The sequence below is a fragment of the Myiozetetes cayanensis genome, unplaced genomic scaffold, assembly GCF_022539395.1.
Source record: "Myiozetetes cayanensis isolate MyiCay16 unplaced genomic scaffold, myiCay2020 scf5-8, whole genome shotgun sequence".
Taxonomy (NCBI): Eukaryota; Metazoa; Chordata; class Aves; order Passeriformes; family Tyrannidae; genus Myiozetetes; species Myiozetetes cayanensis.
Window position 1 is genome coordinate 91,228,992 of NW_026087742.1, and position 23,727 is coordinate 91,252,718.

Below are 23,727 nucleotides of genomic sequence, written 5' to 3' on the forward strand. Positions count from 1 at the left end.
GTAGTGAAGTAAAAGGCAAGCTGGAGCTCAAACAGGTTCACAGCATATACAAGGAGACAGTCCAGTACTCTGAGCATAGGGGTACCAAACACTCTGAACATCAAGCACTCCCATCATGCCCCCAATGATAAAAATGCTTCCAGCAGATATCATTTTTTTTGAAATCAGAAGTCATTCTATATTCAGTCATCAGCAAACAACCTAGAGTCATCAAGAACAGCATTCTCTGTTACTTTGCTTAAGAACAGGTCATTGGAAACCAGACCTTTCACTAGTGAGGCTGTTGTTTCCCACGAGAAACTTTGCATCCTATATTTTCAGACACTTCAACTGATTGAACCTGAGCCGTTTCAAAGACCACTTTTCCATCTCTCCTGTTGCTGCTAGGAATGATTTCCTAGGGGATGAAGGGGAGATAAGAACTTTCTTAATCATCAGTGTTTCACACATGAAGAAAATTATACCACTAATGCTCTGGTAACGAATGAAAGCAGAGAAGAGCCACCTCTTTAGTGGCCTTTATAAGCTGTCAGATGATGGTGAAGAATGTGATATTAATGATTTTAACAAATCAAGATAAAAATCTCCAGTATAGCAACTATGAAAGAAAAAAATTCAGCTAAGCCCTGAGGTGACATTTCACGTTACCAGTTTCATGCTGGTTTCCCATCAAGGAAAAGGGCAGGAAAAATTCACCTGGCATAGCCTTGCTGCACATCTGCCCTCCTTCTTCCCCTTACACAGGATAACCAAGACTATTCTAATTGATCATTACCTAAGTCCTAGAGGATGCAGTTTTTCCTAGGGAAGAAGAATTTAATGGACTATGAACTTAACCAAAGGAAAAAAAAAGGTAAAATTCAACTGTAATGTGAAATAAAATCTAGACACTAAACAGTAATTAGACTAGAGCAGTTTCATTTCCTTACAATTCTGCATTGCTCATTATCATAAAGCTTACTTTGTTTCAGAACTGGTCAATTTATCCACTTCATTCCAAAACAAATCCACCAGCTTTTAAAAAAGAAAAATTATCATATTTGGCATGTTCCCCTAATTTTAAAAGGTATTCTACTTAATAATATTAAAATGTTTTTGTACACAATTGGTCTTGAAGTATTTTGATCTTATGGTAGCTTCTTTCTCATGATCTGAAGTAAAACTAAAATTAAGAACTTCACATTTTAAACCACAGTCTCTAAGGAGAAGAAAGCAGACTCAAACTTTCTTGAGTAAATGATCAAAATAACATGATATATCACATTCCACCAATATCACAGGCTTTTATAGTCCCTAATACCAGCCTCTCTGTAGAAGGTGCCTGATTAAATCAATTTAGAGACACCAGGAACTGAAAAAGAACTATAAACCAGACATTTGAGCTTTAGGCTTTAACACAGTATCTAAGCTGAATATCGCTTTGTAATGCCACTGCTATTATGGATTTTACTTAGGTGTTTTCTAGAAACCTGCACTTAGATTAGTGATTGAAAGCATTTACCTGAAGAATAAACTGACAAATAAAAAAATGTTATAATCCTTTATAACACCAATGCTACAAGTGATATTCCAAATTTGCAATATATCATACATGTATGAAAATATATATAATCAAAGTGATTACACACCTAAGACAAGTTACAAGTGTTCTGAAAGCTGGGCAGTAATACCCTTCCACTAAATACACTTGTTCTAAACTACCAAACTTTAATATTATATTTACCATTTTTATGACAGAAAATCTGAAGTTTTCATTGTTATTGAGATATCCGTGGCAAATAAAACATCTGCCATGAAAATAAACAGAATGAAAACGTATTTCCAAACATAGCTGTTATACAATTGCATGTTGCTGTCACGGCATTTAACTTGTTGGACAGAAAATAGCAGTTTGGTGCCAAGTTCTGCCACAGATGTATGACTAACTGAGGTCAAAGAACACTGAACAAATCTGAGTACAGAGTTGTTCCTAACAAGGGTAGCATTTATTAACATCCAGATGAAGCTCTTTGGTTACCTAGCAGACCTCTTGAGCCTCCAGAGCAAACTGGTATGACATTTTGGCTCCCGCTCAAACAGCGGACCTGTCATCTTGTGATGACACTCAATTGTGATACAATTCAGATTCCTACAAGAATTACTTTCAGTTGAGGTGCATAACTGGTCTATCAGGTATCAGTTGTTATTCCAGCAACATGTATGAGAAAAACCAGAAATTATGAGCTCACTCTATTCCTGCCACATGGCACTGTATATGGGGCAATAATACGAATGCACTGATTAAAAACGTCTCTATCATTTCAGATAGAATTAATATAATTTTGGCTTTAGTTTTTGTAACCTGTATCTCAAACTAAGACTGACCATTGTTCATGAAGAAATATAGGAAAGAGAAGGAATACCAGCAAAATCAAAATAACGGTCAGAAGTGCTGTTATACAAGTGCAGCCTCTAGTGGTCTCTATAAAATCAATGAATGCCAAGTAAAAATTATTACCTATCAAGCTCCTGGCAGTAACAGCTGCATTTCACCCAACACAGCTGATACTGAGACACTCCACAGCAGGAGCACAACCTGTAAGCAAGGAGGAACCATGACTCATTGATGCTTATGCTTCAAATCTGATTTTGAAAATAAAAACTGCTCCCCCTGCAAAAAAGAAAAAAACCCCAACAAACCAAAACAACCCCAAACAACTAAATCACTATGAATAAAATAGTATGCATACTATTCTACAATCTAATTCATTCCACACTGGACTTCTGTGAATAGATGTATTTTCATATGTACATTCAAAAAACCCACAGCATTTAGACCCTCTCTTTGCTTTGGTTTTGACAGTTACTGCTTTCACTTCAGAGAAACAGAAGAAGTGGCACAGGAAATTAAGAAAATCTGAGTCTTTGTGTTGGAGCTGAACCTGTAAAAGTTTCATCATTAGACAAGGTTCAGATAAGAAGTCTGATGCAGTTCCCTGACTCCACTATGCACCTTTTTTTCTTATTTCTCTATATGCCATCTAATTCTCCTAAAATCTTACCCAGTGTACCACTGATAAAAACTTCCTCTCTTTCCTATCCTATTATGCTTATTTTTGGTCTCAGCTGTTATTAGTTTATACCCCAGGTATATCTGAAAACACTCGGTACTGTATTACAATTTTCTGAGGATTGGCGAATGATCAAATACGCAAAACTGTATTTTAGAATCTCTCAGCAAGCAGGAAAAGGAGAATTTAGATCAATGTTGGGTGTGAGGTGGCATAAATAAAAATGCGATAGGCAAATGTTTATAATTTGCTCATGAGACAGAAGAAATGAGCAGAATCATACAGCCTGGCAGAGCAACACCACAGAAGTACCTTTTGCAACTTTATAAGCATAGGCAAGATAATTACATATGATGTTGTGCCAGTGACAGGAGATCTTAAAAGCCAGATAAACAGGAGAAAAAATAATGAGACAGCAACTTCAAAGAGCTTTGTCTAAGGAGCTATTAATAATTCAAAACTTCGGAATTTTCATCCAAAGTTCACAACAACTGTAGCCCAGAAAGCCACAAGTGGTTCCATGCATCCCTATGCCTGATCTGAAAATTCCTCAGTCACCAGAGGACTGTGACAACAAGAGCTCACTGCATCTACCTCCCAATAAAGAACCTGCAAGGAAAATGGGCTACTACTGGAGATGTAGTGTTGATGAGGCAAGTGCCAACTCCCAAACAAGAGAGCTGCTCTCCAGCCTTGGTCCCAAAGGCAACCAGAGGTCTTTATCCTGCATAGCAGTAGGTCCCCTGAAATTGTGAGATACGAATCCAAATGTGTTTATTTGAGGTGCTTCTGTCTCAAGCACTGTTTGTGTTCCTCAGCCAAACAGACAGCACAGGTATTTATGCCAATTTATAGCACACAGTCATGTTTCTCTTTTATCTCCCCGCTCAGCAGCGGAGATACGGGCATCAGTATCCTCCTTCATTGGTCCCTGTAGCTCCTCTTTATCTCCTGTGCTACTGTAGGTCCTCAAATCAGTCTCTCTTCCACTTTCAAGCCAATTCCTCCTTAAAATAAATGCAAATGACTGGAATACAGTAATACTGGCTACATTCCATCATATATGCTGACCTCCTTTCTGCTCCAAAAAGCTTATGCTGTTTGAGGAGGGGAAGAGGGAGAGGGAAGCTGAAGGAATGTAGCCAGTATTAAAATAAGAACTAAAGTGTCCAGGCATCATCATCTGCCTGGGCCTGGACATCTGCTTATACCACATGCACTGATTTCCTTTCCATGGTACCCATTAGCTTTTTTATGGTAACTTTACAGAACAGTTTGGGTTGGAAGAAACCTTAAAGATCATCTAGTTCTAACTGTCCAGACCTTCACAAGCTTTATCTCACCAAGGAACTAAAATAAGAGTGACCTTCATGCATTTTTGCAGGTAAAAGAAATATTAATTTTAAAAGTTTTTGCTAAGTGTGTGAAATTAAGTAAAATAAGGGGTTTTAAGGAAGCATTTTAATTTTCTAAATGGAAAACACAGTGCAATTTCTTCAGGTCATGCAGAGCTGCTTTTGGAAGGACTGTTTGAAGAAAGACAACTTTGAGGACTCATTTAGACTTAACTACAGATGGCTGAAGTAGGTCATGTTATCCTGGAGGGGCAATTAAGGATAAATAGGTCAATAAAGGCAAAAGGACTCCATGTTGGTTTAAGCTTTAGTAAATTGAGCAACAGAAAGCCTATGTGATCCTCATTTTAGAACTATTAAGTCCAACTCCACAAAAACCTTTCTAAACCTATTCAGAACTATGATATTGGAATGTATTTCCAGGACACTGCAACAACCATTAATGCCACTGCACAAAGTATTGGCACAACCTTACTGGTAATGCTGCATGTTCTTAGAACGGTGCCTTTACACTTAATTAGGGGGTTAAATTCTTTCAATTTAATCCTGGACTAATGAGAACTCCTGTGTGAGGGTCCAACATTTTAGTAATTAACTTTCACAGTTTTACAGTGCTTCATTTCCTTTGCCTTATTACAGACTACATTTACCACTGGACAGTGTGTGTCATACATACTATTCAAATCCTCTAAACCCTGAAGGTATAAATGGGATTTAAAGACTATAAAGGCTTTGCCTGTACAGGGCTGAGTTTTAAAACAAATTTAAGGCATTCATAGGGTGGACACCAAAAGCAGTGTAATTTGTTCCAAACCCAGTAACAATTCAAGTTCTAAGGAACATTTTGGTCTTTAACCTAATCTTGCCAAAGTGTGTATCTGACACAAAAGCTTTGGACTACCACCTAAATTTAAGACACAGTGCTCTTACTTCAAACCCAAGACTTTACATTTCCTGTCTGCTTACAGCAACATATGGCATTTACAACTGTTTGGCAGCTGTGCTCTGAGAAAGGAAGGGTACACATAGCATGACAGATTTTGCTGGAAGTCCTGGGATGTTCTCACTGACAAATTTGAGGGGCTGCCAAGGTAACAGCAGGGTACAGGTTCCATATCTTCAGCCTGGATTGTAATCCAACAAAGAGGAGACCATGGAAATTAAGCACAGCTGACAGAAGTAAACTCTGAAGCGGCAAAGCTGTTGCTCAGCATGTCAGTATGAACTGTCAGGGCATCTGTTTTTTGGCACTTCTTACCCATTACGTGGTGATGGTCATCCCTGGCACTCTATAGAACAAAAGTGGTTAACTCTTAGCTAGGGGTGGACTGCCCGTTTAGTTTCCAGATAAATGAAGAAACACATGAAGTTACCCTCTCACACTGGCTCTTCATAAGGTCTGCTGGACCCTGACAGACTCACCAGTTCAAAACACAGCACTACCCAAACACTGCAGCCTCTGCTTCCAGAGCCCAGTGGTGGATCTGTGCTGAGGAGACTCGCCACAGCCAAGCGAGCTGTGTGAGCCCTGTGCTCTGCAGTGCCCTTTGCACTGAGGTTTGTTAGCTCCAGCAACACCCATGCCATGCTGTGGCATGTTCTCCTGGTGCCTACCTAAACCCACCCTATCATACACTAGTGAAGTTTTCTCATATATGAACCCACTGGAAGGCTTAGCACAGACACTTCCCTTTCAGTTTTCCAGTGTTATCCCAAACAACGGGGAGCTGTTGTAGTAAACAAGGAAGGGTCTACCAGAAGCATAGCAAACCCTAACAACTGAGCTTTCAAACTGTCAGACATCAACACTTTCCAAGGTCATCTCGTTCTGTTCCATTACTTGAACAGGACGGCTCCCTAGTTCCCCCACACCAGACAGTACCACAAACAAGAAGATCTCTTAGAAGGCTACATGGTGTTCAAGCATTTGTAAACCACTGGGAATCTCAGAGAAGGGGACACTCTCCCAGGCAGGAAACTGACAGGGACAACTTTCAAAACAGGAAACTGCCGAGCACACCAAGATAACCTGAGTCACGCTCAAGATCATACATTAGGACAGAACGGCATTACAGACAGGCTGCACAAGGCTCTGGCTGAATACAAGTAAAAAAACCCCGTGTATTGTATTTAATCAGCAGTGTGAGACTCAAACGGGCCATCAAAAACTGTTCTGAATTTTCTAATCGACACTATTTCTTACTTTTCTTGAAAGGAACTTGGTGTTTAAGATTCAGTTTTACACTTTTAAAATATTAGCTTTCCCATCTCTTGTGACCATAAGAATTTTAGCTTGCTTTCTTTGTTCAAAGATGAACCTATATGAGCAGCAAAGAAAAGCATTAAAACTATACTATTTTACTCTCATAAACAGCATATTGTTTTCAATTTGCAGTAGAAACTGCTAATTATCAGAAGCAAAACCGTATGTTGAAAAATCCCGTATGGTTTCATTTTTTTCCCCTTCCCCCCTCTACCCCCCCACTGCAATTATCTATTAATTTCTTTTGGACCAAGATCTTATTCTACAACACACATTTGGTAAATTCATATTCCAACAATATTAATAAAAGACATTTCAAGGAACAGCTGTGATGGAGAGAAGTTAGTATGAATAACACTTGCCTTCAGGGTACACTGCAAATTTTTAAAGTCTATTTGATACATTTAATAGGATCAATAGAAAGAAGAAAAAAATACTTTCAAAACAAAGGAACAAAGAAGAGAACACTGAATGCCCTGAAATGCAATCTTAAGGATACAGTTGGCAGCTATTTCAGGAGCCTTTTGCAAACCTGAATGCTATATTCTTCCGTCAGCCTTGGTAAATTTGGGATGTAAAAGGTACATTTCAACTCTGTCTTGTACTTCATAGAATCATAGAATTAACTGGGTTGGAAGAGACCTCCAAGATCATCAAGTCCAACCCCTGATCCAACTCACACTGTGGTTACTAGATCATGGCAGTCAGTGCCATGGTACTTCAAGTATAATGAAAAATATTATCTGCTAAAAGGAAAAACCTGCTTCAGAAGTATTACACATATACCTTTAAAACATCTATTTCACTACCAAAACAGCTGTTATAAAAGGATTAGCTGTAGCCTTCCACTGCCTATTGTACTCATCCTTAATCCATAATTTTTTCCTGACATGGCAGTGGTCTTTCAGTACACCCTATGTCAATAAACTGTACTGAGTATTTTGAGATTACTACAAACCATACATTAGACATCATATTTTATCCAGCCATCTATAGAACAGGAATTTACCTTGCTACATTAACAACACCCACCTGAAGAATATGGTTCAGCTCTCTGCTTAATGATATGCAGCTGCACCAGGGTTAACTGAGTATCTTTAAATTGAAATGAGGTATTCCCTTTCCACTGTATCCTTTCTTACTGTCCTCATGTATCAGGCATTTACACACCTGAGCACATACTAATAGCTCTCCTGTTTGCACTATTCTACTCCATGGTCATCTAAGTTAGTAACATGCAACTTTCAGTAGTTCTATCCCTAAATGCAAGGTGCCCCATGAGATATTTAACTCTTCATGATTAAATTTCACTATGAAAAAGATAAGAGAAAGTTCACACAGAAAAAGCTTGTGGAATCCAGTATTTAGATAATACAGAACAAGTATTAGGTGACAAGGTCATGTTTACCTATAAAATTAGAAGGAATAATAAAGGTAGGTTAAGAGGTTTCAGCTTTTCCTTTTTCAAAGTTGTAAGCTAGTCTTCTTTCACTTGGGAAAAAGAATCTTGAAAACCTGGTGCCACTGCTAAGATTTATTATACCAGTAAATATTTTATTGGGTGAACTCTACTGAAGAGCACAGAAAGGTCCTTTCCTATGATGCTCTTAGTAGCTCCTCACTGTCATCCCCATGAAATATTATTTCCCTTAACATGCGACTGCAGGCAGTCACACAATGAGGTTTGAGTTACTGCTGCCAAGCCCTCACTGTGATCTTGTATGGGGCCAAGTAGCACAAATAGTTTTCTGAGGAACTGTTGTGGCTCCAGACACGTCTGTGCTCTATAGGGCTTTTCACAGAAAAGTCCATTTCTCCTCAGTCAGTTAGAACAGCCCAAACACAGAGTTCAGTATCTGATAAACTAAATGACAATTTAGTTTAGCCTGGGAGAGCAGTCCATGCATAAAAGCAGTGGGCTCCATACCTATCCTTTCTCCTTACACATCTTTAATCAGCTTACAAACTAAGAAAAATTATTAACTAACTGCCACCACTTCCCTCAAAAGTAAGTTTCCAAATCATCCAAAACAGTATTTGAACACTCAGATTAACAGGAAAACTACTATCTTACAACACCTTTAATAGCACTAGAAATATCTCAATTCAAGAAAAATTGCATTAATGCTCTTCTTAGGGTTATGCGCAGGCAATAACTTAACATTCGCAAAACACACTTCATGAGGAGATGTATGCTGGCATCCAGCTAGTGTAATCTCTGTAGTTTTTTATTCCTATAAGCCTGCACAAGGGCTCACAAACACAATTTTACACAGTAAGCTTCTCACACTGCTAGCAAAGACATGATGGATATCGTAAGGCCTTTGAGATTATAGCAATTCTCAGACACAAAAAGGTCACAGGTTTATCAGTATCTTAACAGTAGCATTATTTTTACAAGGTTTGAAATTGAAATGTTATCACCTTAAACCTAGAGAATTGTTATATTCACAATAGTTAATACTTTCACATCTAGCCAGCTGGGCTATCTCCCTTGTTTACACAAAGCAGTCATCTCTTTCTAAATAATTATAAATTAAAGAACCAGTCAGACTTAAGGAATGACCTCTTCTGGTTCAACACCCATAGAATAATTTTTGTCAGGTAGAGGCAACTAACAAGAAAAACCTCCAGAAAATCTGCTCCCAGACTTTTAATTAGTAAAAACGTGCTCCTGCCAAACTGGTGTGCTGGGATGCTCTCAGTGCTCCTCCCCTGCACCAGATGCTGTTTGTTCCCATCAGAATTTCTCACATGAACCCCACTCTGTGCAGGAGCTCAATGGGCCACCACAAAGCGCACCACCAAGGACTTTCAAAAGGAGAAGCAGATGTAAATTTAGTGTATAATTATTTGAAATAATGGTATCCAAGATACCATGAACAGATGCTTGCCACCACGCAGTTTAACCAACACAAGGATAAGCAATGAAAATGCAAAGCTTGGCTGCTGGCTTCACAGCTCCATTCCCTGATAAATTAGGAGTAACAAGTACAACCAGAAGGGAACTGCACAGTGCTATGCTGTGTATAACCAGGATTCCCTCACATCAAGCAGGTCTTACAAAATAATTAAGAGGAAAGCCCTTTACAAGAACACTGCTACAAGAACTCATGCACATAGAGAAAACAAAAGCACACACGTGCACTAAGGACATCTGCCATGACAAGGTCCAAATGTGAATTCAGCATGGTCCATGCTGAGCTGCTCTTGATGCTACCAGCAAAAAGAATGCAAAATACAGCCCCCACTACCATCTCCTCACAGCCCTCTGGTTGGTGGGAATGGTGGCTTTTGGGCCCCAACAGCTTTCCCTCCCCAAGCTGAGCAAGCCCTGCTCCTGTAGTCTTTCCCTGCACAACAGCTCCAGCTCCCAACCATTGTGGGGACCCCGCTAGACTATTTGTGAACTCCCACTCCATGGTAACTCAGAGCTGAGCCCACTGTTGCAGGTAGGGCCTGGAGAGAGCCAGCCAGTAAATCCCTCGCTGTCACCCATTCCTTGTCATGCTCCTGCTGGTGCAGCCCTAGGGCTGCCAGCCTTTCCTGCTGCCAAGGCATCCTGCTGCTCATAGATAGCCTGCTTCCCACCAGGACCTTCAAGTACTTTTCAGAAGAGGAGCCTCACAGCCACTTAGTTCCCAGCTTGCACTCTTGCAGGTGGTCAGTCCATCCCAACTGCCAACTTGGCATTTGTTGTTGCAGAATTTCATGAGATGCCTGTCATTCCACACCTCCCACCTGTCTAGGCTCCTGTGAATGGCAATCCTTCCTCAAGTGCGCTGGCTAGTCCACCAGTTTCTCATATACACATACTTGATGAGGATGCACTTCATCTCCTCCTTCAGATCCTTGCCAAGAACATCAGGCAGCATGAATATGTATGGTTCCCTGAGGAACTCTGTCTCCAGATAAAACACGAGCCATTAACTACCTCTCTTTGAGCTGAATGATCCAAGCACTTTCTTACCCCACCCGGCAGCCCACCTGCCAAAATGCAGTAACTCAAAGTGGACAGAAGGGTGAGGGGGGACACTAAGTTGAAAGCCTAGCTTAAGGAGAGGCACAAGACATGCACAGCTTCGACCTCATTGATGCACCAGCAACTTCATCACAGAAACAGGCTGGTCAAGAACAATTACTGCTGTTTAATTCATGCTGGCTACTCCCCATAACCTTCTTCTTTTATGTGCCCAAAAGTGTGTTTTAAGAGGACTCACTCCATAATTTTCTCACAGATCAAAGTGAGGTTGACCAGCCTATAGTGCTGCGGATCATTATTCTTGCCCTTCCTGAACATGAATGCAATATTTACCTTTCTTTGGTCATTATGGTTTCTCTCTCATCTCAAAAGCCTTTCAAAGATGACAGAGAGCAGCATTGCTATGACAGTGGTCAGCCTTCTCACCTCTCTCAATGTAAGTCATCCCAAAGACTAGATTTGGGTCAAGATTTCTCAAGAGATCCTTGACTTGATCCTCACTCATTTCTCGTCATTCTCCTTGAACCCTCACTCTGATCACATAGGTTGGGGTGACACTGTCAGAGAATACTGAAGTGAAGAATTCAAGTGTCTCAGCCTCCTCTGTGTTGCATGCTACTAATTTACCCAGTCCATTCAGCACAGATTCACATTTTCCTTGCTTATTCCTGTACTGCTAAAGCAACAGAAGTTTTTTTGGGTGGTCCTCGATGTCCCCTTTTTCTTGTCCCTCAGCTCCAGGTGTGCTTTGACTTTTCTGACACCATCCCTATGTGTTTGGACAATGTATCTATATTCCTCCCTTGTAGCCTGTCCCTGCTTTCACCTCCTGTATGATGCCTTTGTACTGCAGCTCAGTCACAAGTTCACTTTTGGACAGTCAGGTCAGTCTCCTGTTATGTCTATTCATATTCCAGGACATACAATTCTTGTGCTAGGAGAATGCTGTCCTTCAAAACTTGGCATCATTCCTCAGCAGATTATCTCTGCAGAGCTGCCTTCCATTGCATCCCACCTACCAGTTCCCTGAACAAGCCCAAAATCTGTTCTCTTGAAGTCTATGGTCTGTACTTGTCTACTTGCCTTCCTCACCTCCATCAGGATTTCGAACCCATCATTTCACTCCCCAACCATCAACAAAAATTACAATGTTTATTGAGAAGCCCATTGGTAACTACCATGCTCCCTAAGAAAGTCAGGATTAATCACTGGGCCTGCTTAGCACCCTCAGGCAAAGCTTTGGAAGTCTACAAAGACCTTACATTCAACCGAGCCACGGAAACATCACAAGTGGCAAGGACAAACCTCTGTTTGTAACTGTGGAGTATTCCCTCACTGAGTAATATCTTGAGTAGTATCCAGGAATTAGCATGTTCTGCCAAAAGCATGTTTTCAATTTAAACACTGAATATCGTACTCAAAGATAGAGTGAAGACACAAGAGGACAACATCCATCACAGAACCTATATCCCTACATACCAAGAAGTAATCTTCTGATGAAATATGAATACCACTATATAAATAATGTAGCAACTACATTAGGCAGCTGATGTAGTTGTAGTAGTCATTAACCAACACTCACTGAACCTGCACCAGTAAGCTGCATTTTCTTTTTCTTTAATTAAATACCAAACCTGACCTTTACACCATCATGTAAGGGACTGAATGCAAAAAGTTACTTAGCAGATAAAAGGTTATTTTCTTCTAGACAGGTGCTCACCTTGGAATGCTTGTCAGGTAGGTCAGGACATTCTGGAACTCTTTCTCGGGGATCTCACTGAAAGCTGGATAGTCTGGAAAGGTGATAACAGGGCAGCCATCTCCCCCTCTTCCACCTACAAAAGAAACAAGCAGCAAGCATGTTTACATGCACATTCCTTTACCTAGACTGCAATTTCCCAGGAAAGAAACTACTGTATTTATTTTTTATCCTCTCTCTTTTTTCTCTCCCCATTTTGTGCAGAACTCATCACCATGGACACTGTTTATTCGGAACAGTGCATTCTTTTCTTCAGATCTTACGAAGTTTGAAAGGAACTTGTTATACCACATTCACATTAGATTTTTTTTCTGTACTAATGCCTTGGCTCCTGTGAACACAGTTTTGACACCAGATGGCAGTGCTTCTTTCTTTTGATAAACGTCAACTGCATGTAAATACAACCCATCGTGAAGAAAGAAGTGAACTATTTTAGGAAAAAAATGTTAATTCAGAATTAAGTAGGTGAATCTCAGTCTTAAACTGAATTCAACCTTCTTACTACTTTGAACTCATTCATGCAACACCCCCTCTACCCTGCCCAGTAAGGCTGCTTTGCTTCCAGGATGGTCTAAAAGAAAGGAACAGAACATTACAAGAAACGGGTGTAGGTGTTTCAAATGAGATTTACCATTCTCAGATTATGTACAAAAGGTAAAGCAGAGCTTTTTTCGCAGTACCTACATTACAGTAGGGTGGTTGATGAGCTACATATGGTTATCTGTATCGTTTCTGCCATTTGCAGCCCTGGGTAGCATTTGCAAACACAATGTTTCTTAATGTGCTTCACACACCTTTTTACAGGCAAAATCGTAATTATTTCTTTTTAAAAGCAATAATAAGGTTTCATGTCTTAAGTAAGTATATTTTCATAAACACAGGCAGGACAAGGGGCTTACTGAGCCCTAGGAACTGCATGAAATTAACAGTTTGGGGGTGGTAAGAACACATTGCTGGGAAGTTATCTTTGCTTCACACTTCAAAAAAGAGAAGAAAAACAATGAAAAATTATTGTTGTAAAATAATAGGGTTATTTTAGCTTTGAAGTCCAATAATTGTGCAGAAATCAGCTGTAAACGGTATTAGCAACACTAAGCATTAGAGCAACAGTGATTTGTGAAGATTACAGTGTGCTATTACCCACTCCCAGTGCCTTTGCATCTAACCTCAACAGGAAGAGAAATATTTGAGCTCAGATTTGCTTGATAAAAGAAACCACAGCTTCCCTCCAAACCATATGTAATTAGAAGAGCTCAAATAGTATCCTTATGTTAATTTGTGGTGAATCTGACTTCAATCTACCAGTTTACAGGCAATATGGTGCTGCCACTGTGAAGCTCTTAAAATCAAAATAGATGAGTAAATGCACTCTGGATGTGTTTAAACAACAACGAAATGCAACTGTTATGCAAATATCACAAATTTGCAAACATGACCTTTGCAACACATCCAAACACGGCAACATTAAGTCAACGGAGCTAATTTTAGCTATACAAATGTTCACAACAAAAATATAACTTAGGACCCATTTTGATTCTATTAGTTTTTGTTTTACCCAGGCTCTCAGGATCTAAGCGTTTTCCTCTCTCATTAAAACATTTTTCAAGCATGATAATGATTACTTCTGTTGCTCATGAGTTGTTCTGCTCTCTCTAGAATATCTATTTTTAGGTACAATTATACATCATTTGCTGTGTCCCTATTGGTTACTTGCTTTGTTCTACATAATTTCTATAAATAGGATACATGAAACAAAAGAAGAACAACAATAGACTTGCAGGACATGTCCTAAAAGCAGAAACCCAGACCATGACCTTCAGGAAGTTCCCAGACCACCACTGATTGTCCAGGGCAAATAGAGGCATCCTGCCTTGACACTGCCTATTAATTTTCAGTTTCTAGTACAGTCATCTGTGGTTATCATGAGTGGAGACAACTCTGTCCTGCCTTGTGCTCTTCAGAAGATCGTTGTTCACTGATTATCTTTTTCTCCAGTCCTTTCCTGCTGGGACACTTGAGCATCCATACACCTTCAAATGCTGCTCAACCGCTTTTCCTTATCAAAACCTCACTGCTCAAAAGAGTTTAGGGCAAAGTGACCTGAAGTGCTACACATAACAAATACTGTAAAATTTCAGCTTCAATTATTCTGACCTATCAAAGCCACATTCCATATTGCAGCATTCAAATACAGGGCCATCAATGGAATACAGGTCACTCGAGCAAAGCAGTCCCTACTTACAAAAGAGCATTTGTCACAGCAACCCACAGAAAGGGCATGGGAAATAAAGTAAAAATCCTACATATTAAATAATAGTAAAAGCAGTAGGCGTGTTCGCTTTTTAGTGTCCTTCATTTTTATAGTGAACCTAATACAACACGGAATTATTTCTTCCTTTATTTAGAATCATTTTTTTCTTGCTTCACCTCTGCAGAAGCAACATTACACAGTTTATTCCTAAATTAACTGTGCAAAACGTGATTTTCTTGCCTTCTCCCAGAAGTATACCATGCCACAGAATTTGGAGGGAGGGAATAAAAGGGAAAATTTAGGAAGCTAAGCTGGGTTTAGGCTTTAGTGAGAGGCAAAGCATTCAAGTGATAAAAATGAACAATATCACTTCTCTCATCCTCCTTGAAACAGAGGTTTAAGACAAAAATTTCAATATAACCATCCAACATCTCAGAACTATATACACCCAATTACAGAAAGGGACACATAAAATGAGATGAACTCTGTGAATGCTAAAACTCATGAAAATAATTCAATTTGTATGGAGTAATTTTTAATATGAGTGACTGGAATTTTAATCATCAACCAAAAAAGCAGTAATTTAACTGTAATATTTTAATAAATTCAGGTCAGTTGGTAGAGTGGTTATGTCTAATTACCTCATTTATAACCACTGAAAAAATCACCTCTTTCTCATTCTCCTGTAGCTCACAGTCCTGAAATTCCAGCCACAGCTGTAGAACAGCCTAACCTTATTTGCTGGGCAAGTTCTGTCCACAATGGCACACTCAAGCCCATTCTCCTACTGCTAGGCTTAAACAGGGATGCACTGACCTATACAATTGGAATTTAATTGTTTTATTTGTTATTAAGACAATCAAGTATCTGAGAGCATTGGGAGTATTTTCTTAGTCTAATTTTAGGGTTTTATGTTTGTTTTTTTTAATTTGGTTTTTTGTTTGTTTGTTTGTTTGGGGTTTTTTGTTTGGTTTTTTCTGGAAACCCTCCTATTTTTTTTAAATATTGTAAACACTGTTGTGACTACGCAAATGTCAGGTTGGATGGAGTTTTGAGCAATCTGGTCCAGGTAAAGTCCTTACCCATGTCAGGGGAGTAGACCAGATGATCTTTAAAGGTTCCTTCCAACCCAATCCATTCTGTGATGCTATGAAAATGCTGAAAAATATTCAGCATTATTTTGAAATATTAAGCAAACATCACTTGAGCATTAGCTTTTGTTTACAGAACAGAAGTCATCAGTCCTTAAGCGCGTGCAATCAGTCCACACACATTTTATCTGAAATGATTCCCAAGAATTATTTGAGACTTGCAGCTGTAAGAAACATTCTGCAAGGGAGAGGATTATTACTTTGCAGTCTAAAAATGGAAACACCATAGAAGTGAAGAGTACTGAAACTTATGCTTGCAATTAAATAAAATAAAAACACCACACCACTTTAAAGTAAGCAGGTCTGCTTCCACCCTACTTCTGTGAGCCTTCATTAGAGGAATACTTTGTTCTTAACTCACCTATACTTTGGCAGCCTATTCAACTGAAACTTCTTCAATAGATTTAGTATCAAATAAAACACAAATTACCTCTCTAAAATGGAAATTTTTCAGTGGATAAACCTCCACAATTCTACTAAACCTCCAGTCAGGTGGAGCTCTTCTAAACAGATCTACATTCCTCAGTCTTAAGGCTAGTTTGTACAACAGAGACAGTCCTGTGTTTTGGAGAAACACATTTTAAAAACGCTGAATTTTACAAGGTCCACAGTTCAGGCATCAAAATGACTTAACTGTGTTTAGTATACAGCACTTCATGTTCCTAACTTTTGAATACAATTAGCACCAACAATAGCCCCAACTGTTAAAATTACATGGACCCAGAGCATTGTGGTCCTGTGTATGAAAGGAATGGAAAAATTATCCTTGGAGAAGTAGCTGTGCTACTGTAAGATGGGATTGGTAAAGTTTACCTTAAGTCTAGGTAATTTAGCATTTATTCTTTATATACTGCTATATCTAACTTTTCCCATCTTTCCCAACTTCAGTTTCAATCTCTTTTGAATTTGTTTTCTTTTTTTTATTAAACAGGTTGGGTGACAGAGAAGTGCCAAGGAAATTGCAACAGTATTTTACAGAAATTCTAATCAAGAGGCATGTTAGTGACCTGGTATCTAAAAACAATCTCAAGTGAGAAATAATTAGCATTCTTCTCAATTTAAAATAGTATTGACAGGGAAAATTACAAAACCTGTGAATTGTACAACTGCTAAAAACCTCACACACAAGTGCACATAGAGAAAAGGGTCATTTCCCATAACCCTGCAAAAGATATACTGGTTGGTTGGGTTTTGTTTTATGGCCAGCAGAATTTGGCAGCAGCAAAGAGATTGCTCAGACTTCCAGGAAAGATGAGTAGGAGATTATTTTGTAATGTTTCCCTGATTATTTTGCTGCTGTTTACATAAGAAAAGGTATTCTCAAGAGCACTCGGTCCAACCGACAAAAAGGAAGTAAGGGATTTGGATATAATTAGATGACAGAGAAAAAAGGTAGGTCTTCTGGCCTGAATCTATAATGTCAATTCTATAGTATTTGGACTGCAAGAAGAAAATATGATATCTATGTTTATCAATGTGCACACACAAGATTAAAGAACATTTCCTTGTTAAATGGCTTAGATCTACAACTTCAGTTCAAAAGACCTAGCTTAAAAGCAATCTTGTTTGCAGTCATGTCAAAAGTGAGGTCCTCACATGAATGAGAGAAAGGTTTACTTCAGATTTTTCTTTACTGTTGTGGTGGTTCAGCTGTTAGCTGTTATGCTTGTGTGTTTCTGATAAAGAATTTCTCCTCTCTAATCGCATAATATACTTAAGTACTCAGAATATTGAAATTACATGTGGTCTTCAATGAGGTAGTGGATAAAAGTTCCACAGAATATCCTTTGCAAAGAAAAACAGAATCAAGAAGAATTTATTAAAATATTCTTTGCTTGAAATGAGAGAGAAGTTTTAGTTGTATAACTTCACAAGTATACAAGCTTTTTGCATTTTGCCCAGGCTGATCAGCAGCAAGTATACTGGCTCAGAAATCAGACTGCAGTAACTAAATTTGTACCTGAATATATTTGAACTGGAGCTCTCTTAGCTGAGGATTCACTCTTTTTTTTTTTTTTTAAATCTTTTTCTTTACTACTTTTTTTGTTGTTTTGTTTTTGGTTTTTCGTGGTTTTTTTTTAAGATCTCCACAGTGGGTTTAGCACAGTGAATATAAAACAACAGTTAAACTTACACCTGTGCAAGGGAAAAACTGCTAAGCCATATCTCTTCCACAGTCCATACACAACACAGATACTGTGTTACATCAACAACAAAAATCAAGCTGATATTTTTAACTAACTGTTGTGATGTATGTGGTACAGGATCCACTCAGAAATTCTCAGATATAATTTTACAGACTCAGCACCTGCAGCTACTTCAATGGGAACAGTTTGACCACTGAGGTATTGACAGGTCATTTCCACAGAGAAGAGCAAGAACACGGTGAAGTAAATAAAGTTGCAGAGAGTGAGAACCTTAGTATTTAGAATGATAAAGATATAAGCATGTATATGTATATAAACCAAAGATATAAGCATTTTGAAAGCTAGTACCATTGCTAACTTTTACAAAGGCAGGAAAAACAACTAGGAATCAATAGACAAAAATGCAAACAGTATGAAATCATATATGTATTTCCTTTAATTGAAATACTTTCAAGTTGTTCAATGCATAAAGAGGCATTCAAAGAAAAGTGGGTTGAAATAACTGGTTCAGCACTTATGGTGGCCAAGAGTCTCTCATTTGCACATCACATAGCTTGAATAATTTAAGATGCATATCAACATACACACCTGTCTGCATGCTCTTCATCCACATTTATTTTAATACACCTGCACACTGTGATGACAGATAGACAAAAGGTTGGGTGGTTATGAAAGTCACCCAGCAACTTTCCAGTCATGGAAAGAGGAAAAAAAAATACTTACGAAAGAAAGTACAAAGTGTGAATGAAAGACTGTACTGAATACATTTTCCAGAGACTTTTAAGTGGACCTTATAATGTCCTTCATGGGATAAAACCCAAAAACAAACAAACAAACAAAAACCAAAAAGGCAGAAGACCCTTTTCAATGCAGAAGAAAAAGTGGTTGCACAAGTAGTAACTAAAGGAATAAAATGGTAAGACAGGTGAAACAGTGAACCATATTGCAAGGACACTCAATAAGCCTAGTAACAACAAAAGAGAGTAACAGTTCCTGCAAAGATAAGGACCTTTTTCCACAGAAAGAAAAACTCCAAGGCGAAAAGTAAACAGTTGTGTCTAAAGTAAAATATTAACTTCGTGGTTTATAAATTTGCTGTGTGAATGACTGATTAAAAACCTCATCCACAGCCCGCCCTTCCATTAGCATTAAGCTGAACACATGACTGCATATTCACTGCTGAGCAAGAGCTAGTCTGCAGGAGTTACCTAGCACCTTGATTTCATTGCAATTGCTGTATTTACTGACAAACTGAAGCATTAACATAAGCTTTTCCTTTAATTTGTTTCATTTCAAGTCTAGTTTGGTTGTCCCTGCAGCATCTCCATGACAATCTAGGAGAACAAGGGACAAGAGTAAGAAGTGACCCTGACTTTGACCAATACACAGAAAGTAGCTTGGGAAGGCTACAGCCTTTGGCCACAGAAGCAGACTACGTTTCATTCACTACTCAAGCAAGTGTCCCATGAGACCTAGATACATCCTATTAGAGAAACTAAAGCAATTCTCAAGTACACGTCGCCTTGCTGTTGAAAAGCCAACAATTAAAATCAGAAATGCATCAAAGACATTCACCAATACCTGCAAAGATGCTATCTTCCAAAGGCATTCATAATCCATGGATTTTCATTTTAATGAGTTTTATGCTGTGTCCTAAGATTCTATTTCCAAGGCAGTTTAGTAATAAGCAAAAATATCCTGTTCTGTGGAAATGTCTTAAGTGGCCTTAGAGCAAAGACACTCATAAGCACAAGTGTAACAACAAGCAAAATGTACATAAATCAAGTATCAAAATATTGTCTCTGTTCCTTCATCCACAGAACCTGCAATACCACTGTATGGTACAGCACAGAGAACTAACTGTCAGCATCCTGAAGGAGAACATTAGGGTAAAAGAAGTGGAGTTCAAAATGAAAATGCCTAATGGTCAACTTGCCCAAGAATAATAAAATACAGAGAATGTAATGCACAGTAATGCAGCTGTCCTACTATTTCAGGCAAAGAAAACACACTTCTAATAGGCTGAATATGAATGAAATAGAAGAAAATAGAATGAGGAACAGCTGCTCTTACTAAGCTCCACTGCATGGTGGATTTAATGAGTGCTGAAGATGCTTGTGGATTTCTGAACTCAACAACTCATCTACTGTAGGTACCAGTTTTCCCCCTCACATCAGAAAGGCAAAATATAAACCCTATATCCAGTTTCCCAGATAGGCTGATTCTTGCATAACACTATTACAAGACAGTTTCTGCCCTTGGATAAGAAGGAAGAGCTTGGAAGTCAAAAAGATAAACCATCAGAGAAGAAGGGTAGCTTAAACACTGTCATCTCAAATGGAGCATGAACAGCCAACTCCATAAACAAAATATTCTTACCTCCCCATAGAAAACAGTCACTGCCACAGACCCACACTTAGTTTAGTTTGTGTGGCAGGACAAATCATAATGAATCATAAATCATAATGAATCGCTAATTATGAGTACAAGAAGATTCAATGAGTTTTTCCAAGCAAAGCAGTACATTACTTCATTGCTGTGTGCCTCCTGATCTGATGCAGGGATGGATTTAGAGGGAGAGAGAACAGAGTCCATCTTCAGCCCAGAGAGGTAAATCTCCTTTATGCTGAAGGATACAGGGTGGCTCTGCAAAGCTACTTTCTATGTCTTGGAAGGAGGGCAGGGCTGGAACTCCAGCAAGTTTGCTGCTGCACACCTGCCAGAGGTTTACAGGAAGGAGGACAGGAGAACAAACTCAGAAGCTCATCAGACACCTTCCACACAGCCTGATCAAGGGCCAAGCTCAGCAATCAACACTTGCATGGCACAAACCCAGACCCCATCACCTGGCACAGGTTATCTGGGGGCAAAGACTCCTCCTGCTGTGAGAACACGGCTGTGCTGCTTTTAGAGATGGCTTTCCACCTAAAAGCAGGTTCCTTTGCAGAAGGCTGGTTAGCAATACCAAGCCAAACATCTTGTCCAGAACCTGATGCTGCACATGTGTGACCCCAGCACTGAGGCTGCAGGGGAACATGGTGCCATGGTACTCACTCCACCACTTTGGCCAAGACTAAGGTGTCAGCTTGGGCTTCAGTATCAAACATGATAGCAGAGCCCGTAGCAGCTGGGGCTGTGAGCTGAGGACTGCAAGATCACAGCAACCACCAGTACATCCATGGTGCAATCTCCACTTGACTGGAAAATTAACTGTAATTTGAAAATTCATATTATACTTCTAAAAAAAAATATTTTAATAAATCCTTAAAAGACAAGTCTTGATAGTCTGCATTTTGAGTTGCTCATTAAATATTAATTTCTCATATAAGAGACCTCAGAAACTGAAAGTACAGGAGGCTGAACCATACATCGATGCAATGTCAACAGGAGGGAACACCGTGATCTTACCTGACAGATAAGCAAACTGTTTCTTTAATTGGTCTTGAATATCTGCAGCATAGAGGGGAATGATATCCTGATGCATGATTTCATCTGTGGGGAGAAAAAAAAAATTTGCATTGCAAAGTCATTTTATGTAAAATTTCGCAATTTCACAGCAGACATTAAAAAAAATATCACCGCTAGAACACAAACACCCAGAAAACTGTCCAAGTTTTGAAAAATACGTGAAAACCTTTGGATTCTTTCAAGTGTTTGCCAAGGGCAGACTTTTCTTTGAACAGCATACTGATAAAAGAGCAATGTAGATTCACTGACATTCAGAAGCAATAGAGGACTGTCAGTGAATCAAACACTGTAGAGCTATTATTCCTCAGGAATGACATTAAACAGGTGGGGGTTTTACACATAAAATTCAATTTTTATTAAAATCTTCTCACCTCATGCAAAACCAAGAAACTTAGGATCCCTCTAGCCTGTTGTCTAGTGTTCAAATACCCCGAGGAAACAGCTCTAAATAAGGTAGGTAGAACAGGCTTGAAAGTACATCCTCACGTTGAAACACACACACACATTCTGCCTCAACACTGAAAAGCAATGCTTAAGCTTTTATCTCAGCCCTTCCACTTCAGCTTAATGACAACCATACTGCTTTCCTGACCCTTGGTTTTCTGCCACAGTGCTTGAGCAGCAGCATTTCCCACAGCATATTTCCAGAGGTCAAGTAGAAACCTGAGTTTTGCTGATCACAATAAAGAGTGCATGACAAGAGTTGCCTCATTCATTAAACTATAATGTCATTTTTTTTACAAGGAAACACTAAGTTTTACTCTTTTGCAATTCTTAAAAAATAATTATTCCACATTTTTAGCCTCACTGAAAAGTAGTAAATAGATAACATAGCCTTTTCATTATTTGGTTTTCAACATTTCTTTTAATCTGACATTGTATTGGCATTGAAGATTTGGTTTTTAATGTACACTGAAATGCCATTAAAATAGTCTCCAATCTGACACTCAAAGCTGTGAATATGCACAGGAAAAGTATGTAAAATCTAAAACTGATGTAAGGAGTAAGTGTCATCTGCACTGAAGTAAAAGCTGAAGTAGAGCTCTGACCCTCAAGGAAGGACTTGTTTTCATTGAGATCTTTCAAATGGTAGATTGTGAGCAGACAGACACTCACTTCTATAAGTGATTCTCATATATATAAAACTCTGAGAACTGCAATTATTTGAGAACAGCAAAAAAGCCACTTTCAGTTACTTCTTCCAGATAAGCAACAACTTATACTGTGAAACAGAACTTCTCTGTTTTCTGTCATCCAGTCAGGCAGAGGAAGACCCATGACCACTTTCAAGGTCACACAGTGATCAGGGCTATTTTTCTGCATCCGGTGAACTGCTGCCTGATCAGAAGACCTCTGCATACCATGCTGTCAAATCCATAAGTGGACACGTTTAACTGGAAAGACATATTTCACCCAGACCTTCACTTATGTCATCATCTTAAGTTTTGAAGAGAACACTGAACACAGACCTTTCAAAAGTCCAATCTCAGATGGCCAAGTAATTCCCAGAACAGGAACAACCCACTCCCACAAAGAAAAAAGAATTCCAATTTTATTTTTGTTGTCCATGCTTTATAATATAAGGAACCCTCCTGCAGCAGTGTTTAAGAAACTGATTCTGCAAACCAATGCCTGCAGGTAGATCCATTTACCTGAAGACAAACTACTACAGGATCAATGCCTACATTTTGGTGGGAGTTGGGGAAAGGGAAAATAATGTAATCACTGCAATACGTCATCCTGCCTAAAGTCATAGGCAGAAACAATTTTTAGTATTGCAGTATTGCACCCAAGCATGTAATAAAGTAGCTGTGTTCTACATAAGTAAATACATCTATGACACACAACATTCAAGCAGGCAAAACATTCTTAAGGAAGAGAAACTCTTTATGTTTCCCAGATACATAATGGATAACTATTTCCTCATGTATCCATGTGATCAATCCCACTGCAATCCAGACTTGTGCCATGTGGAAGATGGAGTCGAGATTTGATTGCCCCAGTGTTCCCCCTGATAGGAAAAGCAAGTGGAGGAGCAGTACAATGTGACTGTTTACAGACACCAAACCTCCAGAAATCCCTTCCTGCTGTGCTCTCTTCCACCAAAGCACATCTCATCTTGCTCTTGCTGATTCAGTTTCACAACACACTTCTAAAAGCTGAGTATGCATTAAGATCAGAGCTGATTTTCAATAATTTGAAACAACGGTGATTAAAAATAGCAGCACAAAAAAAAAAAAAAAAAAAGGCAAGAAAATGCAATTCTTGGAATTGCCAAACAGGTCACATCCAGCAGCTCAA

General features: G+C 38.9%; 1 protein-coding gene across 13 annotated transcripts in view; it reads right to left on the minus strand.

Annotated features, from left to right (window-relative positions):
- The window catches only part of MCF2L (MCF.2 cell line derived transforming sequence like), a 147,326-nt gene that overhangs the window by 44,932 nt on the left and 78,667 nt on the right, over window positions 1-23,727 (minus strand). For all 13 annotated transcript variants that reach the window (XR_007630832.1, XM_050331716.1, XM_050331725.1 and 10 more), the window contains exons 2-3: window positions 21,367-21,450; window positions 12,371-12,485 (exon numbers count right to left, since the gene is read on the minus strand). Coding sequence is in view for 12 of the 13 variants with exons in the window: in XM_050331716.1 (XP_050187673.1) it covers window positions 12,371-12,485; window positions 21,367-21,450 (199 nt within the window). In the remaining variant the exon portion in view is untranslated. The remainder of the gene's footprint in view (window positions 1-12,370; window positions 12,486-21,366; window positions 21,451-23,727) is intronic.